The 25,528-nt window shown below is 42.5% G+C and overlaps 1 protein-coding gene across 1 annotated transcript in view; it reads right to left on the reverse strand.

Moving 5' to 3' along the window:
• Positions 1 to 25,528, reverse strand: part of PLEKHD1 (pleckstrin homology and coiled-coil domain containing D1) — a 95,962-nt gene that overhangs the window by 15,696 nt on the left and 54,738 nt on the right. Inside the window, exon 10 of the mRNA XM_030215102.1 lies at positions 2,422 to 2,554. Coding sequence (XP_030070962.1) covers positions 2,422 to 2,554 — 133 coding nt within the window. The remainder of the gene's footprint in view (positions 1 to 2,421; positions 2,555 to 25,528) is intronic.

The raw sequence follows: 25,528 nt of genomic DNA on the forward strand, positions 1-25,528 counted from the left end.
AATACCTATCCTCACTACTCTCCAGAGACTTTTTTTTTGGACTAAGTATTTTCTTTCTGTTCTTTAGGCTTCCAGCACAATTGGAACTGGCCTTAGTTGGGGTATGTTACCATTAACATTTATTCACAACTGCCCAGAGCATATTACTCTAGTTTTATATCCCACATCTAATTCAGTAGAAGTACCTCAAGACAGTCCTTGACTAATTCTAAAGCATAGTTGATGTCTGCTCCAAGTCCAGCCACTAGGTGTCACTGATGAGCAGCAACTGAATGTCTACTCAGGGACTCAAAAGCTGCCTGCACAGTATTATTGGAGCAGGGAGCAGGGAGCAGGGAGCAGGAACCAGCTCCTGGAATTGAATCTTGGTCCTCTGTATAGCAGGGTACAGCACGTCCCGCTAAACCATCACAACTGCCCCCCAAAGCATTTTATTGTTTCTTCTAATTTTAACCCCTTTAAATTTTAAAGCATGTTTTCTTTCCTGACCATTTTCTTAACAAGCTCCACTGTTAAGTCACTGCCCTTTAGTACCATTGAGTAGTGAGAGTAAGTGAGAGTAGTGAGAGTGTATTATGCATGTCTATTCCCATTGTTGTTTGAAATGCATTTGATATGTATTCTTTGCTCTCTATATTTGAGTAGAGAGGTGTGGTAGCTGTGTTAGTCCACTTTTAAAGGTAATCAATAGAAATAAAACAAAATAAAACATGGAAAAGAAAATAAGATGATACCTTTTTTATTGGACATAACAATACATTTCTTGATTAGCTTTCGAAGGTTGCCCTTCTTCATCAAATCGGAAAATTTTATGCTGCACAAACACAATTCCTTTGACAGATTCAACCAGCAGGGAAACAGAGAGATCAGCAATGCCTTTCTGTCTCTTTAGCACCCCCATGTGTCCAGACTGACTAATAGGCCAGAGATGGTTTCTCTCATTATGTGGGTAGGTGTGTTGGTCATAGGCACATAAAAGAAAAAGAGGATAATTTCCTAAAAATTCTGCTTAGCAGAAAGGAAGGGGAGCTTTGTTCTAATTTAAGCATTTTTCTATATGTTTTACTATATGGTCAAGATATGTCTGTACTTTTCTAAGCTAATGTGAAAACCACTTTGACTTGTTATATATGTTGGATTTCCATGAATGTCTCAGATCTCTACAGCTCTGCAATCTTTTCAGCCTGTGCTGGATTTCAGAATGAGATACTGGGAGGATGGCAGAACTATGAATACAGATAGTGGAGACACGATAGAATCCTGTATGCAACACTAGACACCCAGCCTGTGCTGTGCTGTAAGAGAGAGATACGGGAGCACGTCAGGATCACATACTGTATAATAAGTGGCGAACTTAGTGATTTTCCAACCACAAAAATGTCCATCTTTTTGTTTGAAAATGGCCATTTGCTAGATATTTTTCTGCTCAGTGTGTCTATCTTTTAGGACCATTTTTGAAAAAGAAAAGAAAAAGAAAAATGCACAAAAACAAGACATTGGGATGTATTGGGGGGGGGGGGGCAGCATTCGTAGTAGACTGACCACACAGACATCCCAGCAAAGCAGTGGGGCACCCTAGGGGGAACTGAAGTAGACTTCACATAAAAGGTTCCAGGTACACATCTCACCGTTACCCCCTTATATTAATCCTACTATACCCAAATGTAACCACTACAATAGTCCTTATGGCTGCAGGTGTCACCTATATGTGGGTACAGTGGGTTTTTGGTGGGTTTTAGATAGCTCACAATTTCCACCACAAGTGTACCAGTTAAAGTGGGATATGGGCCTGGGTCCCCTTCTCTACAGTGCACTGCACTGACCACTAGGCTACTCCATGGACCTGCTTGCTACTCTATAAGGACTGGCCATAACATCTGAAGCTGTCACAGATGCTGGTATATATTGATTCTTTCACATCTTTGGGGTATGGGAGGGGTCAGTGACCACTGGGGGAGTAAGGGGGGTCATGCCTTAATCCCTTCAGTGGTCATTTGATCATTTAGGGCACTTTTTTGTAACTTAGTCATGATTGAAATAGCTCTAGACCAAAATATCTAATTTTTATCCCTGGATGTTTTTGCTTTGTTCCATTATGGCAGAAAAATATCCGTGTTTTGAGAACGCCCAAATCCCGCTCCCTACATGCTTCCTTGCAATTTGGATGGACTGCATATGAACTGCATAGAGAAAGTCTTAAAAATGGGTTTTGAAAATAGCAATTTGGACATTTTGGCAAAAATAGCCCATCCACCTGCTGTTTTGTGCCATTTTTTGGATATTTTTCTGTTTCAAAAATGAGCCCCTAAGCCAATAAATCAAATCAAGTCATTAAGCTATATGCATGCCTTCAACTTACAGCTCCTTATTACTTTGGCCTCACTATCAGCATGTGGAGGTTGCATGTGCAGCGGTACATACCTTCAGGTCTCTTTCTGTTTGCTGTTTTTCGGCAGTTAGCTCAGAGAGAGAGCTCTGAAGTGCCCGGGACTGCATGGAGTAAAACTCTCGCTCCTCCTCCAGGACTCGAGACCGCTCCTCATTTTCCTTCATTCTGATACACAATAAACAAATATATATGCTTACTACTGTGGTATCTTAAAATAAATATATTGTTTAAAAAGCCATTTAGATAACATTTAAAACTATATGCATATAGCAAACACAATTTTGAATTTTTCCAGAAATTTCTTCTGCTATTTGCTATCTCATGGTTGGAAAGAAAAAAAAAACGTCTTTCCTTTTCTCTCTTTTGCTCAAGAATCAAATCATACTTAATAGAGGTGTGGCCAAGGAAGTTGGATTAAGACAAGAGATGGCATGACGTCAAAAAGTCGACCCCCCCCCCCCCCCCCGCGGAGCTGTCATATTGGTGGACACAAAACAAACTATTCACTGTTGCATCCTTGTTGGTAGCATTTATATGTAATCTCAGTTATAGAAACATGTCATCTTGTGCAGCATACGGATGTACACAGAGGATCCGTCAGAACGCAATAACCTTGCATCAGTTAATTACTTCTAAATCATAATCAGTGTGTCATTTCGAGGGGTTGGTTACAGGGACACTCTAGCACATGTTGTATTGGTGCTGAGATGTTTTCACCTAGTAAAGGACCAGCAAAGCAAACAAAATGTTATGAGAATCAGGTGATCAACATTCACAGTTTTTATTTTTAACTACAAAGTTTTTTTTTAAAGCTTATTAGGTTGAAACCTGGGAGCATTTAAAATCTTTTTTTTCCCTGTGCCTAGATCAAAAGCGAAAGAGAAGGTATGTGGGAACTTGCTCCTTTTGTTTTGTGGAATGCTCTTGATATTTTCTATTATTACTATTTAAAAGACAGATATTGAATAATGAGGGAAAAATTTCCTTCATGCAGGGAACTTCATTTGGACTTTTTTTTGCCTAGCTGTACACATATCTAACAGAAAGTAGCTACATGTCATATCTATTACATATAAAATCAAGTTGTAAAAGTCAAATGAGGTTTCCTGGAACACATCTGTGCACTTCTGGACAAAAATAACAGGAGGGCAAGAAATGTAGTCCTTAGTACACTGAATTACTCTCTAACCAGCTTAAATTAAACATTCTGATGACAGGGCTGTAATTTCATACACTGCACACAAATGTGTATCTATTTCTGGTTTCTTAGCTCAGCCTGCAAAGAAAAGATGCAAAGTTATCAATGAGTCTACTACTATTAATCATTTCAATAGCACTACTAGAAGATGTAGTGCTGTACACATTATACGCAGTTACTTTCTCTGTCCCTAGAGGGCTCACAATCTAAGTTTTTGTACCTAGGGCAATGGAGGGTTAAGTGACTTGCCCAAGGGAAGGGATCCTTGACAGGAGTCTCAGATAGGAATCCCGCTGGATCACCAGGGTGTTTGTGTTTTTTGAGAGCTGGGGGGTCTGGTAGACCCCTGGGGCCTTACCCATTGGGGGGGGGGGAGTCCAGGGGTCCACAGGACCCCCTAGGCTGAAAGTGACAGCCCAGGTGGAGAACTGCATCCTGCTGCATTGCTGCTGCCCTTCTGCTTCCCCTCCTGCCCTAATGCCAGCTCCAAGCTGGTGTAGGGTTTTAGGTGGTAGAGCACCGTTGTTCAGCGCGCTTTCTTTGATTATGGCACACCGTAACAAAAGAGCGCACCAGTATTAGTATGCTACTTGCATTGATCTGCTGCATGCTCTTTCATTCTGGCGCTCTGGGTGGCTGAACATGAAGCAAAGCGAGTCAGCATGGCATGCTGCTACCTTGCATTCTCAGAACGATTGCCTTAATTTTGTTACACCATCTTTCCCTATTTTGTGCATCAGATTCAAACATGCACGGTCTTTTTAAGGACCTCCTCGCTTTTTCCACCTAGCATTTTTTTGATACGCTCATTGTCAAACTCCTGAGGCAGGCACATTCTTTTAGTTTTGGTGTATTATTTTATATGTATTTTTTAAAGTACTGGTTTTATGCCATTTTATATATATATATATATATATATATATACTTTGACTAATACATTTTAATTGTATTGTTTCCTGAGGTTTGTCTAGCCATCCTCTGCTCCCACTTTCTTGTGTATTGTTGCTTGGCCAGTGGGACTTTTTTTGTTTAGTTACCTTTTGACTCTGGGTGGCTGAACATGAAGCACAGGTAAATGCGCCTGCTAGTCTGATGCTAATGGCCTCTAGCGCCTGCATTTACCTCTGATCATCGGCCTGTCAGAGCCTATAGCAAACCTGTCACACCATAATAGTAAAACCTGGAATTACATAGCACAACTTTATTCTATTCTAGCCGGCCGATATTCAGCCAGCAGGAGGCAGGCTTGCTAAGTCCTGTGATCTGTGTTGAGGCCAGGTATTCAATGCCAGGCCGCTTCCGATGACCAGCATTGAATATCCTTTTTTTGGCCAAGCTCTGGCTGGTTAAGTTTAAATTAGCCAATGATAGGACTACTCTTTATGTGGTCCTATTTGGCTGCTAAACTTAGCCAGCAATGCGCTGAATATTAATTTGGCTGGTTATATTGCGTGATATAGCCGGTTAGCCACTATGAACTAAGCTTTAATATTCAGCAGAGATAAGTGGCCATTTTGCAGAATACTAGCACTTAACTGGTTAAGTGCTATTTAACTGGCCAGGAGCCATTCCTGGCCGGTTAGATGGTGCTGAATTTCGGCCTGTATAGATTTATATTCTGCCCAGTTTCACAACAATTCATAAGTATTGCCATACTGGGAAAGACCAAAGGTCCATCAAGCCCAGCATCATGTTTTCAACAGTGGCCAATCCAGGTCACAAATACCTGGCAAGATCACAAAAAAGTACAAAACATTCTATACTGCTTATCCCAGAAATAGTGGATTTTTCCCAAGTCCATTTAATGGTCTATGGACTTTTTCTTTAGGAAGCCATCAAACCTTTTTTTAAACTCCGCTAAGCTAACCGCCTTTGCCACATTCTTTGGCAACGAATTCCAGAGTTTAATTACACGTTGAGTGAAGAAAAATTTGTTCCAATTTGTTTTAAATTTACTACATTGTAGCTTCAACACATGCCCTCTAGTCCTAGAATTTTTGGAAAGCGTAAACAGATGCTTCACATCTACCTATTCCACTCCACTCATTATTTTATAGACCTCTATCATATCTCCCCTCAGCCGCCTTTTCTGAAGAGCCCTAGCCGCTTTAGTGTTTCCTCATAGGGAAGTCGTCCATTCCCCTTTATCACTTTCGTCGCCCTTCTCTCTACCTTTTCTAATTCCACTATATCTTTTTTGAGATATGGTGACCAGAATTGAACACAATATTCAAGATGCAGTCGCACCATGGAGCGATACAAAGACATTATAACATCCTCATTTTTGTTTTCCATTCCTTTCCTAATAATACCTAACATTCTATTTGCTTTCTTAGCCGCATCAGCACACTGAGCAGAAGGTTTCAAAGTATCATCAACGACGACAACTAGATCCCTTTCTTGGTCTGTGACTCCTAACGTGGAACCTTGCATGACGTAGCTATAATTCAGGTTCCTCTTTCCCACATGCATCACTTTGCACTTGCTCACATTAAATGTCATCTGCCATTTAGACGCCCAGGAGAATACCTTTAAGCATAACGCTTTGGAATAGGTAACAGAGATGCCCAGTGCCAAAATGAAAAACCAACACAATGGGAAACAAACCAATCAGAATTAAAACATGGAGCTGCACATCTCCACATAAAGCAGTTATAGAATATTGTAGCTAGGGCTTCTATTCTTAGGTGCTCATAAATTATAAATTTCAGTGTTTATTTTCCAGCTAATTAAGAGTACAATAAAATCAGTGTTAGATTCCAGCAGAAAATACATCCAGCAATGGTGCCTGTGCTATGAAAAAAACCCCCAAATGGCCAGCTGAAGAGTCATCAGTACAGAAAAGGCAGAAACACCAAATTGAAGATTCAAGGAACGAAAGGAAGTGGGTGAAAGAGCATTAGGGGAAGTGAGGTTCTTCCAGTTTTTATCCAATGAACACCTATTTTACTTTTTTGCTTTGGGAGGGAGGGTTATCAGTGTTTAATAAAATCTGAAGCCTTAACTATAGGCCACAAAATTATTAGATCATTCCTTCCTCAAGAACCAATAATAAAACATCCAAAATAGCACCACAGTTGATATAGGGCTTCTCTTACAAAGCCACGGCAGTGACCACCACGTGCCAAATGCAGCAAAGCCCATAGGAATTGAATGGGCTTCGTCACATTTGGCATGCCACCAATCAGTACTATGGCTTTGCAAAAGGAGCCTATAAACTTTTATTTATTTATTCAAGGTGGATTATTATGCCACAGGGGCGTAGCCAGACCTCAGTGGGAGAGGTGCCAGAGCTCAAGGTTGGGGGGGCACATTTTAGCCACCGCCGCCCTTCCCTCTCCACTTTCGACCCCCATGCTGCCACCGCCACAAGATACCTTTGCTGGCGGGGGTCTTCAGCACCAATCTCTGGCACATTTGCTGATCTGTGCTGTGAGTCCTGACGTCCTGCACGTTCCTTTAAGTGAAACTGACGTCAGGAGGACTCACAGCACAGATCAGCGAACGTGCTGGAGACCGGCACTGAAGAAGACTAAGGCTGGCAGGGGTTGGGGACCCCCGCCAGCAAAAGTACCTTGTGGCAACGGCGGTGATGGCGGGGGGGGGGGGGGGGGGTCGGCGGGGGAGGGGTCAAAAGTAGAGGAGGCCAGGACTAAATCTGTGGGGGCCCGTGCCTCCATGGCCCCTCCTAGCTACGCCCCTGCTATGCCATACTTTGTATTGTTATTTGAATATTTTTACTGTTGAAATTGTCTATTGCTCGTGTTTGATTTATTCTTACTGTACATTGCCTTGAGTGAATTCCTTCAAAAAGGCAGCAAATAAATCCTAAGAAATAAATGTTACTATATCAACTAACATTAGTTAAGAATTACATTATAAAATAAAATTAATACCCTTTTAAAAATCACTCATTAAATTTTCAAAACTTTTGAGAATAAGTAGGTTTTCAAAGCTTTACAAAATAATATATGAGAAGGAATTAGTCTGATCTGCAAAGGAATATCATCCCTTGATAAGAAAAAGAATATTCCAAAATTTGTTTATGTCGCATTTTCTTCATAGTTGGATAGCCCGGTTTATTTGGGGGCAGTTTAAACATAACCGGCTACGTCAATATTCAGACTTAGCTGGTTATTTTTAAACCGGCCAAAGATATACCAGGTTTTCTCGCTGCCAAATATGGTTGCATAATCCGGTTTAAAAATTTGTGGCGAGCCGGTTGTATTGGCCAATATAACCGGCTATCCACTGGCCGCTAACCGGGGGTATTCAGTGGAGGATAACCAGTTATCCCCTGCTGAATATCGGCAGATAGCCGGTTAAGCGCTATTTAACCGATCAGCAGCTGTTCTAACTGGTTAAATAGCGCTGACTATCTTGGGGATTATGCCTAACAGAAAAGACAAGTAATTGATAAAGAAGAAATGAACTCATTTCATGTAAAGTCTTGAATACCATTCTAAACTGAACTTGAGCCTGAAAAGGTAACCAATGTAGATTCCTCAAAAGAGGATATACTCTCTCAAATTTACCCAAGCCAAAACTATGTCTAGTAACAGTATTTTGTAATAGCTGCAGCATGCACTGTAGTTTAACTGAAATTCCAAGATAAAATGAATTACGATAGTCAAGTTGAGAGGGTAAAACTGCCTGAGCAATCATGCTGAAATTCTTTGAGCTAAGAGATGACCTAATAACACGAGAGCTGTCTCAATTTAAAACATATCTTTTTAATAAGGACATTCACTTGAGTCTTGAAAGTAAAGTTAGGGCCCTGTTTACTAAGCTGTGTTATAGGCGCGTTAGAGTTTTTAATCCGTGTTAACCGTGTACGCGTATTAACCATGTACGCACCTACAATATCGCTATAGGTGCCTACACGGTTAGCACGCATGCTAATTGTAGGCGCATTAAAAATGCTAACGCGTCTTAGTAAACAGGACCCTTAGAATCTAAAATTATACCTAATGCTCTTAATTGATTCTCATTTGATACAGTTTCTACTGTGGATAAAGTGATATTAGTAATATCCAACAACTCAGTTTCACCAAACCAAACCACCTTAGTTTTTTGTTTGTTAAGCTTAAGAAAATTATTCAGAGTCCATTGATCCACCAATTCAAATACAGTAGGACACCTTGGCAGAGGGCAGTACTGAAACCAAAACAAAGATATCATCTATATAAGAAAAAAACATACATTCCTAATTTCGACAAAAAAAAAATCACCTAATTGACTAAATAAACATTGAGCAACAAAGTTGAAAGGGGAGAATCCTGAGGAATGCCACATTAAGCATGCCACTTGAAGGATGTAACATCCCAATTTTGTACACAATAAGTCCGCTTACTTGGAAATTCCACAAACCAATTCAGTACAAATCCTGTGATAAGTAATTCACTCAGCCTTTGTAATAGCAACTGATGGCCAACCGTATCAAAGGCTGCAGAAATATTAAATTGAAGAAGAGCTACTTGTTGACCACGATTCAAATAATTTCTAATTTCCGAGGTTAATGTAAGTAATAATAGTTCAGTACTGTGTAGGGATCTGAACCCAAATTGAGTTGGATGTAAATAATGATTATCAAGATATCCACAAAATTGACTGGCGACCACAAACTCTAGAAGCTTTGCATACCAAGGGATACTAGCCATTGGTCTATGATTATCTACAATAGTCAAATCAGCTCCCCATGATTTGGATTTTGGGGGTCAATACAATACAATACCACCCAAGGAGTCAGGGTAAGACCCTACTTTAACAACCATATTAACAAAGGGGGTCAGCCAAGATTGAATATTTGGTGAAAAGTTCTTTAGTAAAAAAAAGAGAGACAAGCATCCAAAGAACAGGAAGTTTGTGAAAGCTTACCTATAATTGAAGAAATCAGAGAGGGTAATACCTTAGCAAAATTATCCTGTTCCATCTACAAGAATATCATTCTGTGTCCAGGTTGAAAGATACTGAGAGTCAAAAGATTTAGAATTATCTAGAAGAAATGACTGTCTAAGCATATTGACCTAATTTAGAAAGTATTGAGCCACATTATCTGCTTTTGGTTGTAAAACCTCAGAAAGTGAAATCAAAGTATCTGAAGAAATAATGGGGTCCATATTTAGCTGGCGGTGATCAGCGTTTTGCTGATTGCCAGCAGCACTAAATCCAGAAATTCAATGCCGGGCCATGTCTGGACATTGGCATTGAATTTCTGGGTTTGCGGAGCTGGCTAACACATAGCCGGTTATATTTACGTTTATGCTTATTATGGTTCTTATTATACTACCCTTCAGTACTGGAATCAGAGTGGTATACAAACTATGGGAAGAAATCAGAAAGGAACTATAATTCAATACCACATTCAGCACTTAACCGGCTATGAGTTACCGCATAAAGATAGGACTGACTCTTATGCGGTCCAATTTATGCAGTTAATCTGGCCGACTGAGTTCTGAATATTGGCACTTAACTGGACAATTGCTGACTCTGCCCTCGAAATTCTCCTAACATAGCCGGTTTTGAGTTAATCACTAACAGGTTCTTTTCAGATGTGCTAATTGGTTAAGTGCCACTGAAAGTGACCAGTTAGCTCTGAACAGGTGATTTAACCAGCCTGGAACCATTTCTGGTCTGTTAAGTTGTACTGAATATCAACCCTAACATTTTTAAACACCTTGAAGAGTAACTTTGAAGACTCGACTGCAGAACTAATCAATTGATCAATGTAAGATTTCTTTGCTGCATTCACAGTTAATTTGTAGTGCTTAATCTTCTTCCTCCAATTTGAAAATATCTATGGATCCTTAGATTTCCTCCAAGCCCTGGCCAATTTTCTGCAGTCTCTGTTATGTTTATGCAAATCTAAAGAAGGAGAAGCAGTGGCACAAAGACCCAGCAGTTTTACTTAAATTGATCTCAGCTATGTTCACAGCCACATGCAACACTTCTTATGATTTCAATTCTGGGGCACGGTATGAGTCCTCTAAGTCTCTCTCTTTCTCCATGCAGATATAATCTCTTCACACCAACACAACAAGCACAAAAATACAGCAAAGTAGACTTTCATTTGGACTGTAATCTACAGCTCTTTCCACACCCTAGACAGCACCTGAGAAAATTACTTCTGGGATATGTGCCCCGAAAAACATCATTTATGTTGTCAAACTTCATTTACAGTCTCTCACACCTCAGTGCTGCCAATATGAAGAGTGAAAATGCAAGCATAGCTGTATGAATTTAACCTGTGCCCTACTGTATATTGCTCCTCAGTGGATGTACTTTTCACCACAGTGAATGGAGGTGTCCTTCCTGGGAGAATGTTTAGGTCAAAAGGGGGAAATAACACACACAAATTGCATTGTCAATTCTATACCCATTATGTTCCATAAAGAAAATACCTGCAGAAAACGCAGGTGCAAATGTCCATGGATATAAAAGCCTCTCTTTGGAAATGTGTGCAAAGTCCATGTTAGAATTGGTCAATGTGGAGAGTTAGGAAACTGCCCCTAGAGGAGTATAGAGAGGTTCTGGCAGATCCACTGGGAGTCCTATTCAAGCTCTCTTTGGAGTCAAGATTGGTTTCAGAGGAACGGAAATGGGAATGTGTTTTCCTCTTAATAAAACTGGCAATCGGGAAGAAGAGACTTTAACAATCTGAGCAACCTACAGTAGTGAACAGGATTAGAAAATGATTGTGTGCTAAGCAACAAAGGGTGGTGTAGTTGTTCACTACAAAGGGGGGCTTTCTGTGAGGTAGCGGGGGATCAGTCTTGGATCCAGTGCTGCTCAATAATTTTATAATTGACATTGCAGAGAGGTTGGTAGGAAATGTTTGTCTTTTTGCATATGGTGCACATGGTATGAAGATCTACAGCAGAGTACAGATGGAGAAGAAAAAGTGAGAACTAATCTGCAGAAAGCTGAGCAGTGGTCAAGAGTTTGGCAATTATAAGTGGAGTGGAGGAGTGGCCTAATGGTTAGTGTAGTAGGTTGTGGACCTGGGGAACTGGGTTTGATTCCCGCTGCTACCTGATGGTCAGCAGTGGGTTGAGATCCTGGGGAACCAGGTTCAATTCCCTCTGCAGCCCTGTGTGACCCTGGGTAAGTCACTTAACCTGTGGTGTGCTGGTAAATTTTTAACAACAGGCTCTCTCCCTGGTCCACCTCTGCGCCCCCCCCCCCACCTCTGCACCCCCGCCAAAAAAAAAAACATTTGCAGAGCTGGATATACCCGGGGAGAGAGTGTGCTTTCAAACAATCCTTACATCCAAATTTACCTTCTTTTAATGTAAAAAAAAAAAATCCTTTATCCTCCATCTTTTAAGACACTGCCTACCTGCTGGATAGTGATGGCACAAGGAAAGCAAGTGAAGACTCTCAAAATAACGTGGCTGTTCCTTACATGGGCACTAGTATTACGATATTGAAGATGCGACCATACGATGACTCTGCGGTTATGCTCCACTAATAAGTTAAAAGATTAACTGGATTTCTTGAAAGGATTATATAAACTTAGGATGCAGGACTAGGGACACACACATACACGTATTTAGTCAATATCATAATTCTTCATGTACAGCCACAAAACAACCTTTTAGGGTGGATAGTGTTCACAATGAGCTCATTTTATTATCGACCAGATAGAGACAAGAGTTTTCAGTTTTAACACAGTATAATTTATCACAAGAACAAAATATAAGAAAACCAATGGGCTGCATTAGGGGCTGATGGCCCATTTATGTTTAAACAAATCTGCAAGAAACAAAATATTTTTATTTTGACTAATAAAACCACTTGCCCCTGAAACATGTTCAAAACAGAATAATCCATTTGTGTATCTAAAAGGTAAACTTCTACAAAACAGATTAAGATCTGATTCCATGTGCCCCAATGAAAGGAGAGTTTAATTCTACTTCCATTTAATTTCAATATATTCCATCATCATCTTTATAACACAAGGCTTCCCAAGGTAGATTACAACAACAGTTAAGATGAACCCATCAGGAAACAGGATATCCTCACTGAAATTTGGCCATCTGTATTGTATACAGACAGTGTATTTATTTATTTTTTTTTTAGTGTAGAAAAATGAGCACAAAATACAGAGTTTAAGATTGCTGTTTCTACCAGCTATAATAATTTTTAAAGATGTTTTAGTGATATTCAATTGTTATTTCATGATATTTATATTATATGGAAAGCTTTCAAATAAATAAAAAATATGTCCAATAAGTAAAAAAAAAAAAATGAAACAAAAACTTCTGTCCTCCACCTTTTAAAGCACTGCCTATCCAATTGAAACAGCTTTAGACTTGTTACAGATGGACCAAGAATTAAAAAAAGAAAACGAGAATGTGGATGCAGCAGCTCATAGGTTTGATTGCTTTGTTTGGTTTGAGTGTTCACTAGAGGACAGCTGTGCGGGGGAGTGAAAACAAAGATTAAACAAATTGGTTTCCTTGCTTACCGTGGAGTAGATAGGCTGCCTGCAGCTCATCACGTCAAACCTCCTTGGTCCTGGCTGTCCTTTGGCTGCCGCGTCCTGCCTACTGCCTGCAAGTAAGTAACGATCCGGTCCGAACTGCGGCGGGGGGGGGGGGGGGGGGGGAAGAGGTTGAAGGAGGGAGGCAGGGAGAGGGAACGGATATGGAAGGGAAGAAACAAAGTTCAATGCATGGGGTAGTGGGAAGGGCAGCAGCAGGGGAGAGAGGATCAGGAACTCGGAAGATGCACACGAACATCTTGCCTGCAGTGCAGCACGAGGAGGCAGGGTTGCCACACACCACACATGCACCAATATCAGGTGACAGCTGGTGTGTTTGGGCATGCGTGCCTCCAGCCTCCTGCTGCAATTTGTGAAAAAAAACCCATTCAAGTCCCAGCTGAGAGCAGAACAACCGGCTCGCTAAATTGTTCAAAAATTAACAACCGGCTCTGCAGAGCCGGTGCGAGCCGGCTCCAGCACACCACTGCACTTAACCCTCTGTTTCCCCAGGTACAACAGTAGTACAATATACCACTTAGACAGTGAGCCCACTAGGGACAGACCTAGTACCTGTAAAATGAAACTGTAAACTGCTTAGGTCTAAGTGGTATATAAATACTTGAATGAATAAATGCAACAAAGTGCACCTATGAATTTAAAGGCACAGAAATCCAAGAAAGCAGTACTCATTGGCCAGTCCTGAACCTTCTCTTCAGCTACTGTGGATCTGCCTTCTTCAGGTCCTGTTGGGAGCTGGGGACAGATGTGATCATACACTGATCACATCTGTGTGTCATAGGTCAGCACGTCTGCCCATATTCTTATGCTGGCAGGGGTTAGGGACCTCACACTGATATTGCCACTGTCACCAGTCTGTCCTTATTCTTGTGCCAGTGGGGTTGGGGGACCTTGCTGTCATATCTTTATTCTGCCATGGCCATGAGTTTGACCCTCTTCTTGTGTTGGCAAGAGTTGGGGGCTCTGTGAGTATCCATCAGTTCATGGGGTGAAGACTCGACAATGGGTGCTCTGATTTCATATGAAATACATCTAAAAATAGATTTGATTAGTGTAATTTGACTCTAATTGGCAGTTCCATTAAATTATTAGACCGACTGCAAGTTATGCAGAACATGGCAGTTAGGTTAATCTATGGCTTAAAATGCTATGACTCAGTGAAGGAATATTATTTTAAACTACATTGGCAACCTATCAAAGAATGTATTCGTTTCAAAGTGTGTACTGTGATCTTTAAGATCCTGTTGGGAGCATCTCCTCTGTATATGTTGGATTTAGTGAATTTCCTTCACAGATCTCAGACACGTAATCAATTGCTTTTACAGTTTCCCAGCAGCACTGCTTTAAAGTCAATTGGCACTTTTCTGCGTCACTCCATTACCAGACTGCTTCATTATGTAACTCACTTCCCTTAGTCTTAGGATGTTGTTCACACTAAGCATTGTTTAGAAAGAATTTGAAAACATTTCTGTTTCCGCGTCTGGAGTCTTCATTGTCAGATTTAATGGATATTTGATCTAATGCTTGAGGGGTCCTTTTACTAAGCTGTGGTAAAAGGGGGCCTGTGGTAGCATCAGCATATGTTTTTGATGCTTGCTAAGGCCCCCTTTTACCGAAGTGGGTAAAAGGCTGTCTTTTTTTGGGGGGTGGGGAAAAAATGGCAGTGCGGTAAGTGAACCACTTGCCACGCGGCCATTTCGCACTTACCGCCACCCATTGAGGTGGCGGTAAGGATTCTCGCACTAACCCGGCAGTAACCGGGCAGTGCATGGTGCTGCCTGATTACCACCGGGTAAGCACTGGCGCTACAAAATTGAAAATATTTTTGTAGCGCCGTAAATGACGCATGCTGAGGGTGGGAACTATCGCCGGGCTCCTGCGGTAGTTCCGGATTGGTGCACGGCAAGCCTGTTGCCGTTCACCAACCCTTTAGTAAAAGGGCCCCTGAATGTTTTATTGTAACTCCTAGAATGATTTTTTTCAGGTTTTCTTCATTGTGTAACTCTCCTTGAACCGTTAAGGTATATGGCGGGTAAGAAGACATGTTATAACATAACATAGCATAACATGGGACAATGATTCTTTACAGGTCATTGGTGAGTCCTCATCTACAATACTTTAGATAATTGTAGAGGTCATATCTTCAGGAGTTACACACAGTAGAAGTGGTTCAGAAAAGACAGAGAATAGCACAAAACTAGGCCCATAAGCCCTATGAAAAGAAACTCAAAGAATTAAATATTTTTTTATTTGGATTTGCTCAGTAGAAGTGTAAGAAAACATGAATACAATGGAGACATTCAAATACAACAAGGTATAAATAATGCACAAGAAGCAAATCATTTCCAGTGAAAAGGAAATTCTGACATAAAAGGTCATGCCCTGAGGATACAACGAGTTAGATTAAGGAATAAGTTGCAAAATATTTCTTTCACAAGAAAGGTGGTGGATATATGGAATAGTATCCCAGCTGAATTGATGGAAGGCAAAACAGTAAAAATAACATGATTGAAGAAAGCACGAGATAATCACAAAGGAGCCTGGAATGTGAGGAAATGAGGATAAAGCCTGAGATCAGATAGGCTCTGCAATCAGAGCCAGTTATACAAGTGGACAAGCTGAGCTTCCTCCCAAGACACTAAGCCAGATGACACAAGAGAATAGATGCACAAGTCATACATTTCCTGGCCCCCTTAGATATTCTCCTTCCTCTCCATCTTCATGAACAAGCCAGCAGTAGCCCAGCCCAGCCTTCTCCAAAGTGGAGGTGTGCTATGGTAACCACCCAACCAGTTGGGAGTGGTGGAAGCAATGACAACTTCATTGTCTGGAGCACTGAGTTTCCCGGCAACAGTCCTGCCTGAGTATTATGACTAACAACTGAAAAAGGCCCGTTTCTGAAACGAATGAAACGGGCGCTAGGAAGGTGTTTCCTCAGAGTGTGTATGTCTGAAAGAGTGTGTGTGAGAGTGAGTGTATGAGAGAGAAAGAGAGAGAGAGAGAGAGAGTGAATATGCGAGTGTGTGTGTGTGTGTGACAGAGAGAGAGTGAGACTGGGTGTGTGTGAGAGAGAGTGAGACTGGGTGTGTGTGTGTGTGAGAGAGAGTGTGTGTGTGATAATGAGAGTCTGTGGGGGGGAGGGTCCCCCCTCCCCTCTCCTCAATCCCTCCCAGTTGCAGTGTGGTCCATCCAGTTCCAGGGTTGTTGTCACTCCCCACTTCCCCCCCCCCTCTTCCATGGTCATCCCTACCTCCCAGTTCCAGGTTTGGTCCCTCCTTACTTCCCAGATCCTGGTCCCCCCACTCCGTCCCTCCAGGTTCCAGCTCCTTCCCTCTGTGTTTGATGATTCTCCCTCTCTCCCTCCGTCCCTGTTTCCGGATCCCTTCGTCCATCACAGTTGGAGGGTCCTCTCTCCCTCCCAGTTCCAGAGTGCTCCCTGACTTCTCTGCCTTTTCTCCTACATTGCCCTGCCATGCAACATCTGTCCCCATGAACCCCATGTCCACCATCATTCCCTTTCTGTTCCCATCCATGGCCCTCCCCCTGAGTTCTGCGGTCGCCCTTGCCCCCAAGATCGCCTGTCACGCCCCCCCCCCCGCATCTTACCCCCGTTATAAAGTGCTGCACGCAGCAGGCCAGGCCATACATGCCCCTCCCCCTGAGCTCTCCAGTCGCCCCTGCCCCTGAGATCGGCGGTCACCATTTCCATTCCTGGCCCACCAACCTCTTTCTTGTCCCACAGAAGCTCTGGTCTAGTGCTGCACGCAGTATGCCTCGCCAGCCCAGCAGTTCGCTTCCTTTCGGGTCATCTTCCCTCCTTGTGTCCCGCCCTCTTGTGACGTAATTTCCGTAAGGGCGGGACACAGGGAGGGAAGAAGACCTGAAGAGAAGCGATATGAGAGGCAGTGTTCGTTCATTGGAGGGGGCGTGGTCTGTTGCTAGGAAGGGGGGGGGGGCGGGTGGAGCGGCGAAGTTGTGGGCGTAGCGGTGGCATCGGTGGGTGAGCGAGCGAGCGACCTGGAGCGGGTAGCAGCCAGAGGCTTTGGGGGGATGTTTTCCGCAGGAAAGCGTGTTGTCCTCCGGTTCGTGCCAGGAGGGGTCTGTGGGGGCAGTAACGCGAAGGGAGGGGGGTGTTGAAATTGGAGGGAGGGGTGAGTGTTGAAGTCGGTGGGAGGGACGGGAGGGGCGTTGAAGTGGCAGTGTTGGAGGAAGAGAGTGACATCTGTGTGGGTGGGGGCGTGGTCGGGTGGTTCGAGCGATCCCTTCACTGTTATAGATCCACCCTCGACGTCATAACGTTTGACGCGAGGGCAGGGCAGAGAGACATTGTGAGTGGGATGGCTTCACCACCATGAATCCACGAACCCTTCAGCCTGGGAGTGATGTCAGATGGCTTCAGAACGTTGGCTTCAGAACGTTGAGGGTGCGTTTTATTATAGTAGATATTATGACTAATATGGACAGATATGATGGATCTTGTGGTTCTTGCCTTCTGTTATTGCCTACAATTCTATATTATTGGAGATTACTGGTCACTGAAGTCCTGCAGCAAACCATATCATGAGCCTGGAGCTCCTGAAGGCCTTCCTGGGTAGAACTATATTGTTTTATTAAGGTGATTTGAGTTATTTGCCAACATGCAACTCAAACTGTTGGCCCAGTTAAGGCTTGCAAAACACTGCCCTTTCCATCATTAAAAATAAATATGCATATGTTTTAGATGCTGGGAGATTCCCTTCACTGATTTTATTATGGCATATGTCCACTCATAGTCTGATGAAATAAAGCGCGAGAGGCTTAGTGCACAGTTCAGCGTGGGTTCATTTTGGCCACTGCCTCACACAATCAAGGATTTCAATGTATTGTCAATGAGGATGCATAGATCCTTTTCTTGGGTAGAGACTCCTAATGTGGATTTGGTGCTAAAGTACATCACCGGATCTGTTCTGGATCACTGCTCATTGCCTATATTACAGGAAGGCTTGGCACAAATAAGGAATATGTCTTTACAAATGAGAGTTTATCCTCTCATTTTAAAAGGAGCTGTTATCCACGTAGTACTAAAGTGGAGAGTGGCCGACAAGGACATATTGGCTTGTTATTATCTGCTTTCCAATGTCACCACTTTGAATAAGATAATTGAGAAATGTGTTTTTCTCAAGCAGGATAAGTATTTGTCTGACAATATGTGTCAGCGTGGCTTTGGCTGTTGCTACAGTACTGAAGCTTTATTAATTTCTACAGTGGATGTATTTTGCTGAGAGATAGACCCAGGTCCTATATTGTTGCTGGTTTCAGTTGATGTAATGGCTACATCTGACACAGTTGACCACACTATCTGGGCAAATGTGGCTTTTCAGGTACAGTACAACTGTGGTTTCAATCTTTTTTTCTCCAATGTGGTTTCAGCCTGGTATCCGCTGGACCAGAGGGTGTCTTGGGACTCTTCAGTACTGGCCATTTTGTTTAGTCTATATTTATGGCTTTTGGTAGATTTGCTTCAAACTCTTAAGATGTACACTGATGATGTTCAGCTGCTATTGGCAGAGAAGAGCATAGAGGAAAAATAAGAGAAGTTGACATTCTCTTTTTCAGTACATCTCCTCTTGATATCTGAAAATTACTTGGTGTTGAATATTAGGACAACAAGACTTGTTATGAGTGGGTAGGATATGGATGCTGCTCCCCACCCCTGGAAATACAGCTAGATGAAGGCAGTTAATCAGACATGTAATCAATTCCTTTTACAATTTCCCAGCACCATTGCTTTAAAGTCAGTTAGGCACTTTTCTGCGTCACTTCATTACCAGACTGCTTCATTATGGAACTCACTTCCCTTAGTCTTAGGATGTTGTTCACACTAAGCATTGTTTAGAAAGAATTTGAAAACATTTCTGATTCTGTGTCTGGAGTCTTAATTGTCACATTTAATGGATATTTGATCTAATATAGTAAGGAGGTTGGGAGTTTCAGACTCTTACCTGACCTTTAAGCTGCAGGTTCAGTTTATTCTTTCAGCTTCACTCTATTAACTATGGGGTCAATATTCAGCAAGTAGACAGGAGAGTTTATATGCAAATAGCTGATCTTATTTATTTTGTTTTAGTGGTTTGTTTGTTGACTCTATTGTAGCTTCTTATTTCTAAAAATTGGGCACCTAACTTTACGCTGAGCATGAAAAGTTGCATGCATTGACATGGTGTATGTGCTCTCACTTAAAGGTAGGCGTAAAACTGTTGACTTATACTAGTATTCTATAATAGCAGTTCCGCGCAGAACTGCCATTATAGAATTCATAAAGTTTGGCGGTCTTTCTTGAATCTACCCCTTTATGTTCAGTATATTTGTTAGCTGCTCAAATAAGTGTTTACTGGATGTGCAACTTATAAATATTCATAAAATAAATAAAATATGTGCATTAGTTTGCATTTGTCCACATTAAATTCATCGTCCAGTCGGATGCCCAGTCTCGAGTCTCACAAGATCCTCTGCAGTTTTTCACAACCTGCTTGTTATTTATTGTTATTATTTAATAGCTTTGAATAAATTTGTGTCCTCTGCAAATCTGATCAACTCACTCATTACTCCTATTTCCAGATCATTTATAAGTATGTTTAAAAAGCTCCAGTTCTAGTACAGTTTCTGAGGCATTCTACTATTTAACTTTTTTCACTGAAAAAATTGAGTATTTAGTCCTTCCTTCTGTTTTATATCTTTTAACCAGTTCCCAATCCACAACAGGACACTGACTCCTGTTCCATGACATTCTAATTTATTTACAAGTCTGTCATGAGGGATTTTGTCAAATGCCTTCTGAAAATCCAGATACATACTATAAACCAGCTCACCTTTATCCCCATGTTTATTAACCCCTTCAAAAAAATGTAGCCGATTGGTGAGGTAAGACTTCCCTTGGCTAAATCCATGTTGACTTTGCCCCATGAGCCACTTCTATCTATGGGTTCAGTAATTTTATCCTTTAGATTATTTTCCACCATTTTATCTGGCACTGTAGTTGCCTGGATAACCCCTGGAGCCCTTTTTAAAAATTGGCATTACATTGCCAGCATCCACTCTTCAGGAACTATAGATGATTTTAATGATATATTACAAATTACTAATAATAGGTCTGGAATTTCATTTTTTAGTTCTTTTAGTATTCTGGGGTGTATACCATCCAGTCCAGGTAGTTTTCTATTCTTTAGTTTGCTAATTTGCATTATTACATCTTCTAGTTCACTGTTATTTGTTTCAGTTCTTCCACATCATCACCATTAAGGGAGATTGTTAATAACACGCAGCAAGGAGGAGGACACATGTTTTTTGCCAAATGCTACATTTTTTAAATGGCAAAATTATGCATTATTTTAACTTAAATTATTTTATTGCAACACGTTAGTTAACATTGAGATGCAAAGAATCTCATTATTATGCAAATTGAACATACAGATTGCATTGAGCTTCACAGGCTTAATTATTCATAGAAAAATAATGTCAACTTTGAACTGACTTTATTTTTCCATTCCAGGAGCATCAGGCCACTAAAATATGGACTGGTGCTTCCAGAAGACATCATTTGGAATCTTACCACTTTTTAGGATTCTGTCCGGTACTTGTGACCTAGCTTGGTGACTGAAGCGGGATACTGGGCTAAATTGACTTTTGGTCTCACCCAGTATAGCAGTAGGAGGAGAAGCCTAGTGGTTAGTGCAGCAGACTTTGATCCTGGGGAACTGGGTTTGATTCCCAATGCAGCTCCTTATGACTCTGGGCAAGTCACTTAACCTTCCATTGCCCCAGGTACAAATAAATACCTGTATGTACTTTGTAAACCACTTTGAATGTAGTTGCAAAAACCACAGAAAGGTGGTATATCAAGTCCCATTCTCTTATCTTCTTAAAGGCTATCAATAGAAATCTTCTTAAAATGGTAGAGATAAAATACTGCATGGACCCACCTCCTCCCCAGTGTGCTCCTTATTTGGTAGTTTGAACCCTACCAGTACTGCATTGAGAGTACTTCTAGGGGTCAACCGGTGCCATTTTGAACCTGGCAACCTAGGGGACAGGTGTGACTGGGATCCTTCTATCCTACCACTGTTAGACACCAGGAAGTGTGGTAGTAGGTCTGGGGGTGTCTTTGGGAGGGGATGGGGTTTCATGCAGCACTTTATCTCTGGCCATTTTAACATGGACTTTAGGAGTATCAGGCTGTATGTTATCACTGCTTAGTAACTTCCCCCCTACATATCATTTCTGCCAGTATATCCCAATATCTATATTCAGCCAGTGGCGGTGAGCATTTTGCTGACTGCCATCGGCGCTATTCCCGGATATTCAATGCTGGACCATGTTTGGGCTTCAACATTGAACATGCAGCGCCAGCTAAAACATGGCTGATTAAGTCGATATTCAAAACTTAACCCTGCCATGGGTTGCCACATAAAGAGAGGACTGTATTTTATGTGGACCTATTTATGCAGTTACCCTGGCCGGTTAAGTGCTGAATATCGGCATTTAAGTGGCCAAGTACCAACTCCATCCCTGGAGGGCTTCCAAAATAGCCAGCTTTCACTTAGGCACTAATCACTAATTTTTAGCAGTGATAACCGCTTAAGTGCCACTGAAAATTAGTGGATAGCCCCAAACCAGGGCCGCCGAGAGACTAGGTCGGGCCTGGGGCAAGGCCGCCCTGCCTCCGCCCCCACCACCGCTGCCGCCCCCACCGCTCCCCCTGCCGCTGCTGCCCCCGTCGCTCCCTCGCCGCTGCAGTCCGCGGTCTCACCTGCCTGCCTCCACGGCTCCGGGCCCCCTTCATTCAAAGCGGCAGTTGCAGATCGTGTCTCTTCTGGCCTTCCCTCCCTGTGTCCCGCCCTCGTGTGATGTAACTTCCGGTTTCCACGAGGGCGGGACACAGGGAGGGAAGGCCAGAAGAGACGCGATCTGCGACTGCCACTTTGAATGAAGGGGGCCCGGAGCCGAGGAGGCAGGTAGGTAAGACCGGGAACTGCAGCGCCAGTGGCCTGACCCTGGCACCGGGCCCCCACTTGGAGACCCGGGCCCGGGGAATTTTGCTCCCCCCTGCCCCCCCCTCTCGGTGGCCCTGCCCCAAACAAGTGATTTAACCAGTCACTGGCCATTTCTGGCCAGTTAAATCATTTTGAATAACAACCAGTTAGTCTTTCCACTATGGTTTTCTCCTCTGACTGTTCCCTTTAACCCTCGATTGTCTAATAGTCCAACCAACTGCCTCACAGTTTTCTTGCTATGAATGTCCTCAAAGTTGCCATGTTAGTTAGATGGCAAATGCTTTACACCAGTGTTAAGGCTTTTTCCTATTTTCTTCATTCATGTCCACTTTTCATTTCTTTATTTCAGCCTGTATAACAGTTTGTTCTCATGGGTTCATACTGAAAGACGGCCAGATTATAAGCCAATTCATTAGGGCTGAGGGAAATTTGTGTTTTATACTGATGAGACATTTCCTAGTAATAGGTAATACGGTGCCAAGAAATGATAACAGCTTTCTTACTCCTGCAGCTGAGCTAGTCCATTAGTCCAGCAGTACTATGGTATTCTCTTGTGTGGAAGACCTGAGCTTGATTCTTTAACCCAGCTTCTACACCTTGGGATGACTGCTGTAGGAGACGGTGTCTAATGAAAACCCTTAAAAGGACTATTTTGAGAGACAATCCATTATTGTTGAGAGAAAATATCACTATTTTCTCCTATTTTAATGTACCACACCTTAAAAAAAGAAATCCACTTTATTGCACATCAGTAGGATATAATACATCCCTGTGCTTCACAGTAAATTTAAAAGGTTGGTCATTTTAGACATCAAGGAACTGAAATTTATTTTATTTATTTACTTTATTTATGCATTCTTGTATCTCACTATTATCGAAAAACAAGTTTCGGTTCAAAGTGGCTTACAATTTACATTTTGGTGGAGTTACGATAGCGTTGTGCGATGTTGAGAGGGCATCTATAGTTCGTATGGTTATTCATAGAGTTTTTGAAGAGATAGATTTGAAGTGGAAAAGGTAGTGGTAGCTTTTGTGTTCAATTGTAGAGTTTTGGTGATATTTTATAGTTTTTGAAGAGGTAGATTTGAAAGAAATATAATTACAGGGCAATTCTGTAACTAGATGTATGCAGTTATGCATTGTCACAGAACCAGAGGGGTGAGCCTTTGGAACGCAGTTGAATTGACACTGCCTAGTCAACCCGGAGATTAGCTAGGCCCAGGCTGGCAGCAGGTGATAATTTGCAAAGCCTAGAAAGGTTGCAGGGCTCATCGCCCATGGGGAAGAAGTCAATTTTGGATGGCAGCTAGCTTGACGGGGTCCATCTTGAGACCCTGATCTGATATAATGTAACCTAGAAAAGGCAACTCGGTCTGTTCAAACATGCACTTCTCTTGGAGACATTGAAGGATTTGCTTTACTTGTTCCCAGTGTTGATTGAGCATTCTGGAATAAATAAGAAAGCCATTCAGGTACACCAAAACACAACTCTGTAGCAGATCCCAGAAGATATCATTCATGAAGTTTTGAAAGATGGCTGGGACATTTGAGAGCCCAAAAGGTATAACCAAATATTCATAATGTCCATTTCTCATGTTAAATGCTATCTTCTATTTGTCTCCTTCACAGATGCAAATCAGGTTGTAGGCTCCCCTTGAGATCCAGCTAGGTAAAGATACATGCATCTTGAAAGCGATCAAAGAGTTCAGATATCAAGGAATGAGGGTATTTGTTCTTTATTGTAATGGTATTCAAACCTCTATAGTCAATGCAAAGGCGCAGGGACCTGTCTTTCTTTCCCACAAAGAAGAACCCGGCACCTGCCAGGGATGTAGATGGCCAGATGAAGCCTTGCTCAAGATTTTCTGTAATATAACTCGACATACTCTGAGTCTCAGGTACCGAAAGAGCATGAAATCTTTCACGGGGTGGCATCTTCCCAGGCATGAGATCAATGGGACAGTCATATTCTTGGTGGGGAGGAAGTATTTCTGCTTGCTTCTTAGAAAACACATTCATGAAAGCCGTGTAGGCACAGGGCAAGCCCTCAAGGATCTTTATGTTGGCAGTAGCCAGGGCTACGGCTGGTGTAAAATTGTTCAGACATTGCTGGTGACAGGGGTTACTCCAGGCAGTGATCTCTCCATTACCCAAGTCTATCACTTGATTATGCCTCTCTAGCTAAGGCAGTCCCTGGATGATGGGATTTAGGGATGTCTGGAGAAGATGATAGCCTCCCTGTGGAGACCCCAATTCTGAGGCATATAGGCACCATTCTGGTCTTAAGGTGCCCTTGGATACTCCCATACATGGAGGCAACCAGAATGGCCTTAGTTAAGTCCTCTGTGGGAATTTTATAGTGTTGGTCGAGGGCTTCATCGATTAAATTCCCTCCTGTTCCTAAGTCAATGAAGGTCTCGGTAACTTTCGTTTCTGAATCCAGCTCTAACAAAGCTGGGACCAGGGACTGAGTGGAGGAATTCTTGATGGATGGGCCTAACGCTGTTTCCCCAGCTAGAGGTAGGCATGAGAGTTTCCCACTTTGTTTGGGCAGTTGAGGGCATAGTGTCTGTTCTCCCTACAATAGAGACATGTTCCGAGTTTGGCATTTCTGCTTCTCCTGCTCCAATATGTAAAAGCGATCTACTTGCATGGGTTCTGCCATATCCGAGAATGCGGTCTCCTTACTGGGAGGGCGCATGGCTTGCTGAAAAGTAGGTGCCAAGTGGACAGTCTTGCAGAAGGATTGCTGCTCCTGGACTTGTTCTTGAAACTGGATATTGATCCAGTTGCAGAGACTGATGAGGTCATCCAGTGTCAAGAGAAGGTCTTGTCCTGCCAGCTCGTCCATAATTTGAGATGCCAACTCCTGCCAGAAGACTGCCACCAGAATCTCTCAAGGGCCTGGCTCATGAGCAGAAAAATGATGTAGGTCACACTAGCCCTGTCCAAGGAGAAGTCCTTCGCTTGCAGCTTGAAAATTATTAGGTGTTAGTTGATCAAATCTTGGAGGAGCTGCTAGGTAGATGCTAGGTGAGAGATAGGTGGATGACCCGACTGGGCTGGTCACAGGCCTAGCTGGATCTGAAACTAAAGCCGTCAGGGCATGAGAGGATGCTGACATTTGTAGGTGATCCATATGAGTAGTCCTGACCTGGACTGAACCAGACAGATGCTGAAGCTGAACAGCCAGTTGCTGGAGCAGTTGCAGAGTGGGTGACTCGCCAGAGCTCATGGCCTTCGCGATCTATCACACAACCAGAGGGGTGAGCCCTTGGACCGCAGCTGGATTGATTCTTCTTAGCCAACCTAGAGGTTAGCTAGGCCCTGGCTAGCGGCAGGTAAGTCAGTGCTGGGCTAGGTTCAAGATAGTCAGAATATGGCTCGGTCTGGCAGAGCTCCAGGAG

Source organism: Microcaecilia unicolor, chromosome 9 (assembly GCF_901765095.1).
Source record: "Microcaecilia unicolor chromosome 9, aMicUni1.1, whole genome shotgun sequence".
Classification (NCBI taxonomy): domain Eukaryota; kingdom Metazoa; phylum Chordata; class Amphibia; order Gymnophiona; family Siphonopidae; genus Microcaecilia; species Microcaecilia unicolor.